Source organism: Pteropus medius, unplaced genomic scaffold (assembly GCF_902729225.1).
Source record: "Pteropus medius unplaced genomic scaffold, Ma_sr-lr_union100, whole genome shotgun sequence".
Classification (NCBI taxonomy): domain Eukaryota; kingdom Metazoa; phylum Chordata; class Mammalia; order Chiroptera; family Pteropodidae; genus Pteropus; species Pteropus medius.
In genome coordinates this window covers 5,923,553-5,929,552 of record NW_024348533.1, presented here as the reverse complement: position 1 = coordinate 5,929,552, position 6,000 = coordinate 5,923,553, and the positions used below count along the sequence as shown (strand labels likewise).

Genomic DNA, 6,000 nt, shown 5'->3' with positions numbered 1-6,000 from the left:
TTTTTGGAATCCTTCCTTCATCATATCTCTCCTTGCATGGCACCTTCCTGTCCCCAGTCTCCAGGGGCTCTCCCCCTGATGCACAGATCATGCAGAGACCTGTGCATGCTGCTGGGAGAGTAGCTCCAAATGTCACAGTGGCTCCAAGCGTCACAGTGAGAGGAGGTAAGGAGGGCAAGATAGCCCGGTGGGGCAGAGTCTTCATCTAAACTATGATAGGATGAACACAGGGTTGAAAATGGAGCAGCAGTCCAAGTGAGGGGTGTGTTAACATGTGTTTTTGATGCTCTGACATCAGGGGCCTTGCTGATCCTCCTGGGGTAGCCAATTCCTAGAGACGGTGAACAATTCACTGTGGAGCGTGCTCCTCAAATGCAAACCAGCCAACCCAGAGTCCAGTCCCAGGCACCCCTTTCTTACACTCCGGGCCACTGTCCTCTGCCCTGATCAACCTGGAGACAGGCACCAGAGGATGAGGGACAGCCCTATGTCCCACAGCCTGCTGAAATGATTCAAAGTGGCCAGTCCTACTCTTGTTTACTCCACTTTGCCCGTTCCTTCCTGCAGAAGCCACAATAAAGGCTTTTGCCCACACCGTCTCCTCCCTCCCACTGCCTCCGGACCAATTCTGGTGCCTCCTCGTGTAGCCCTGCGTGGCGGGATCTGTGACTAATAAATCATCTTTTCCATGGCAATTAGCTCCTGGTCTGTTGGCCTCACCACACCTGAACAATAACAAAATCTACATTTTTAAACAAGGGGCAAGTGTGAAAGGGGAGCTGGAAAACAGGGGTGGCTCCTAAGTTTCTTGTTTCTTACAGGAAGCACAGGGTGGCCAGGAGAGGCAGTGTGGTTGGGTGGACACCAATGTCTTCACAGAAGGCTTGTGCCTGCTGGATGCCCCTCCGACCCCGGCGAGCGTTCACTCACCTTCCCAGGGCTCAGCAAAATTATCCGCACCAGGACCACATTGATATGGGCTCCCAAAGACTCATCGTGGTAGATTTCGTTGACCTGAAAGACAATCAGGGAGGCTTCGTCAGCAGAAACCTCAGGCCCCAGGACCAGTCCTAGCTTGCAAATGCTATCACCACCCAACCAGCCCCCAGGCCAGAACCCTGGGACCTCCCTCGCACACACACACTCCTTCTTCTTTCCCACACTGTACACCTGGGCAGCACCAACAACTTTGAATCCAGCCCCTCCTCTCCCACTGTGCTGCCCATCGTGCCTTGCAGCCACCACCCCCTGCATGGATTACTTCCACCCCTTCCTCAGTGCTCCCTCCTGCCAGCACAGGCATCCTTTTCCTGGAGCCTGAATTTGAACAGGACACTGACCCTTTTGTTTGCTCCAGCCTCTAACTGCACGTGGCCTTTCCTTCAAGGATGACTGTAGGTGACAAACCCCAGAGGCATGGACAGTGCTAGAACTGTCACTAGCAGAAATCACATCGCAGTTGCTTCTGCTGGTTGCGATGTCATCCACGCTCATCATTACTTGGGGAGGAGGTCAGCATAGACCCATCAGGCCTAATTTTTAACGTGTGAATGAAGAATAGATACCACTATGTCACAAAGGTGCTTTCTGTGCTCTGTTTTGATAACTGCGGCTCATATAACTAGCTTCCTTTGTATTTTATTACTTGTTTATTCTCATGCATTTTAATTTATTAAAACTATAATTCTGAGCAGGTGCCCATGGGCTTGCCAGATGTTAAGGGGGTCTGTGGCACAGGAAAGGTGACGAGACCCCACTCCCCACGGCATAACCAGCATGACTTCTAGAAACGCTGGTCAGGTTATCCCCAGGTCCAGGACGGCCAGAACCTTCCTTCCCGCTGACTCCACCCCAACACACTCAATATCTTATCTGGACCAGCCCCCTCAGCTCACTCTCCACAACCTCCTTCACTGGCTGACCAAACTCTCTCTTCCTGGAGGCCCAGCCTCCCGGTCACCTTCTCCTAGAAGGGCCTCCCCAGGTCTGGTCTGCATTGCTGTCCATTACTTCTCGAGCTCTTTGTAACCACCACCACTGTGAGCTGCATAGTCACCTGTATTTACCCTACACATCCCAGCACCCAGGACACAGCAGCACATGATAAGATCTCAAGACAAATTCTGAAAGAATCAATCCACTCATGCCGTCACTGAGTAGAGGAGGGCTATGGACTAGCCACGCACCGCCCCTACCGGCTCTTCCATGTATAGACTGAGCTCAGAAGCTGTTGACCACCCTTCGGGAAGGCAGAGCCCTCCACCATCCCAGGCCAGCACTGCACCATCTCTGAACTCCAGCTTTCATAGTCTCATCTGAGCAACAGTAATGGCTGTTACTGTTCTCATGCATTTTAATTTATTAAAACACTAGGAAGACTCTTTGGGAAATCTGAGTGTTAACAAGCAAAATCAAATCATGATGGATGGACACGCAGGCAGAGGGGACATGTGAGATAAGGAGGCCAGTAGTCGCTGTCACTGCTGCAGCGTGTTAAAACAGCAGCTATGAGATGGCAGAGACAACATGCATGATGGCACCAGGCAGCCCTATGCCGGGAGCCTTCTGTCCAGCAAATTTACCTCCTGATTATACTGGGTCCAAGCCCCGCCCTGGCTTTTCTATAGGGAAGGGGCCACTGACAGACTTACAGGAGCATGGATGTCACCAGGACTCAGCGCAGTCTGGAGAGGGTGGGTCAGCACCCAGTCATCTGCAGTTGACGAGATGGAGTCCTAAGAGTCCACGCTGTGCAATTCCACTTGTAAAACAAGGTGAAAGTCCTTATCTCACAGAGCTTTGGAAAACTAAATTTTCACATCTCGGAGGGCTTCAGAGGGCAGAAATGGAGGCACGGGAACCTTCAGCAGGAAGAAGCCTACAAGGGTAGCCCAGCTCCCAGCTATGTGTGAGGATTCAGGGACTGTGGGTTGGATGGCTGGGGGTACCGCTGGGCTTCAGAGAGAGCCCAGAGGGTGCTAGATAGGGGTGGATCTGCATAGCCGCATCCAAGAGAACAAATCCCAAGGGGCCCAAACCACAGGTATGTAGCCTGGAGGGCCACTGCCAGGGCATAGCATGCTGGGACAGGTATGTGCAGACACAGGACGGTTGAGCCATGCACATTCCCCTATCCTAAAGGAAGAGGGACAGGTGATGAGCAGCCTGCTATATAAACTGAACTGTGTCCCTCCAAAATTCATACGTTGAAACCTCAACACCCAATTTGATGGTGTGGGGAGTTGGGGCCTTTGGGAGGTGATTAGGATTAGATGAGGTCCTAAGGGTGGGGCTCCCACGATGGGACCAGTGTCCTTATAGGAAGAGGCATGAAGAGCCCTCTCTCTGTCTCTGTGTCTCTGTGTCTCTGTCTCTGTTTCCCTCTCTATCTCTTTCTCTCTCTCTGCCATGTGAGGGCAAGAAAGCAGCCGTCTGCAAGCCATGATGAGAGCCCTCACCAGGAACCGAATCAGCCAGCCCCTTAATCTTGGATCTCCAGTCTCCAAACTGTAAGATATAAATGTGTGTTGTTTAAGCCCCCAGTCTGTGGTATTTTGTTATAGTGGTCCAAGCTGACTACGACAAGCCCAGAGTCGGAGCTTAACCTCTAACCTGACTCTGCTCCCTAAAGGCTTTTGAAAAGGATGAGCCTGAGCCACGTCTCCTGGGCCAGCTTTCACTTTCCTTCTGTCCTATGATGAGGGCAGCATCAGTGATGACAACTAAAGAAGGCTGCGTTTTCCCCCATGTTTGAGCTTGGGGATGTAAATGCCCATCCACCAGGCCCCTCGTTGGTTCTCAAAGGGACTTCTCAAACTGAGCCACCCTTAGTCCCTCTCTCAGAGCCCACCCACTGGAGTCCAGTGTCGTGTGGCCCAGCCCCTCCTTCTCTATGGCCCTCGGCAGGCAGAGAGCTGTTGGTCCCATTGCATGTGGCACAGTGTTACCACCCCGGATTTAGCACTGAAAACCAGCACAGAGCTGGCCCTCTGTTTGGAGGTGGAAAGAGAACCTCAGCAGTAACAAAACCAGCTCCATAATCATGATGACATTGATGAGGGCTGCAAGGAAAGGTGGGGAACTAAAGGCATATCAGTGGGGACTCTGCCCTGGTTGGCGGGGATTGCTGGGTCCTCTTAGGACACGGCTTTTCATCCCAGAGCTGAAAAATGAGGACAAATTCACTCAGTAAAGTGGGGAGGGTGCTCCTGCCAAAAGGAACAGCAGGTGCAAATGTCCTGGGGTCAGAGGCAGTGAGGTGTGTTCCTAGCAGAGAGGACAGGGTAGGGGGAGAATTCCAGGAGAGAAGGTGGGAGAGGGCTCCTGAGGTTGGTCAGGAGAAGGTTTCCAACTCTACTCAAGGAGCAAAGGACAATACGGGGCCAAGACAGGAAATGACGACATGGCATTTTACAAAGACTCCTCTGGCTCCTTTACAGAAAGCAGTTTGAAGTGCCCACTGTAGCAGCTGAGAGGTGGAGTGTAGGGCTCAGATGCGAGGACAACTGGAGAGAAGGGATAGACATGAGGGTGACTTGGGTTGGAATGGGGGCACTTCTTACACAGCCCTGGAATACACTCAGCCCCAGCCCCTCACAGGCAAGAGGAAGCAGTCTGCCTTTGTTCTATAAGAATAGAGACAAGGGAAGGTCCTGGGGTCATCCCTCAGAGCCTCCCCAGAAAATGAGAGGCTCAGGGCTCCCTTGACACCCTGACAGCACTACCTTGAAGCCTGTGCTCTGACTTCTCAAAGCTGGTTTGGGATGGGCCTCAAGGGGACATACCCCTATGTGCGTGGTGAACTCTGACCCTGTGCTCACAATCCCTCTGGAAGATGGGGAACCCGCCTTGTTATTCAGAAGGGACTCAGGCCTGAGCACCCAGAATTATCTCAGCTTATGCTCCCAACAGCCCTTTGAGGCCGAGAGGAGGGGTGGTCAGCCCCACTGGAGTTGTAGGAAAGCTGGGGCTGGTCTCCACAGGGAGGAAGGGGACACAGGGCTGGCCCTTCCCTATTCCTGGCCAGACCCTGCCTGTCAGGACCCTCCTGCTTTCCTGGCCCTGTCATGGAGCTGAGGACAGCCACTCTTGTCCTGAGAAGGGAGTCTTTTGTCCTTCTTGGACACTGGGCAGGTCTGACCCTGACTCTGGATTTAGGGGCAGAGATAATCAGAACCCCAGGAACCCCCACTCAGCTTAAAGCTCCCCACATCCTGCCTGGGGTAGGGTGAGGCCGCTAGAGCTTGGGATATCAGGTTGCTGAGCCCCGGTCCAGAATGGGGAGGCTCCATCCTCAAGGCCACCCATCAGCTGCCTGCTCCTAACGGCTGGGCTGGGTGCCCTGACTCTGACCTTGGGGACAATCTGGGCCTCCTGGGCTGCTGAAGAGCTAGACAGGGCATGTCCAGAGTGACCAGCAGACAGCTAGTGAGGAGGCCAGGCCACTGGTCAGGCCAGCTGACAAGCCAGCTCTCAGAGTCCTCCAGCCCTGCCCACCTTGGTGGCCCTGTACTGTGGCACCCCTTTCATGGTCTTCAGCCCTAGGAAGCCTTCACCCCTCCCACATGGGGACACAGCTCTGCACAGGTTACTGCTCCAAGGAAGGCTGGGCTGCCGGCCGGCCTTGCTCTGTGACACTCACTGCTGGGACTTAAGGGTAGCCCCCAACATGGGGCCCCTCTTGGGAGCCCTTCTCATGGACCCCTGAGGCCAGGTCCCAGCAACCCCCTCCCAGAAGCAGGACCCCACGGTGCCCGCTGGCCTGGGTCAAGTTCTTGCTCATTGGTGTGGTATGGCAGAGACCCCAACTGGCAAACAAGCTCCCCCATGCTGGCTCCATCTGACAGTGCTGAGGGGAGGGCCACACCACCCTTGTCCTCCACTGGCCTGAGGAGGCGCCCTGCCCTGACCCCCAAGGCCATGCCAACTTTCCAAAGGGGCTGTGAAATCACCCAGGCCCCCTGAGTCCAGCTGTCTCCCACTCCCACAAGATGTTGCTCA

The 6,000-nt window shown here is 54.1% G+C and overlaps 1 protein-coding gene across 1 annotated transcript in view; it reads right to left on the bottom strand.

Moving 5' to 3' along the window:
• The window catches only part of ADAMTS2 (ADAM metallopeptidase with thrombospondin type 1 motif 2), a 204,940-nt gene that overhangs the window by 62,462 nt on the left and 136,478 nt on the right, over nt 1-6,000 (bottom strand). Inside the window, 1 exon segment of the mRNA XM_039880269.1 lies at nt 931-1,014. Within this exon segment, the coding sequence (XP_039736203.1) occupies nt 931-1,014 (84 nt within the window).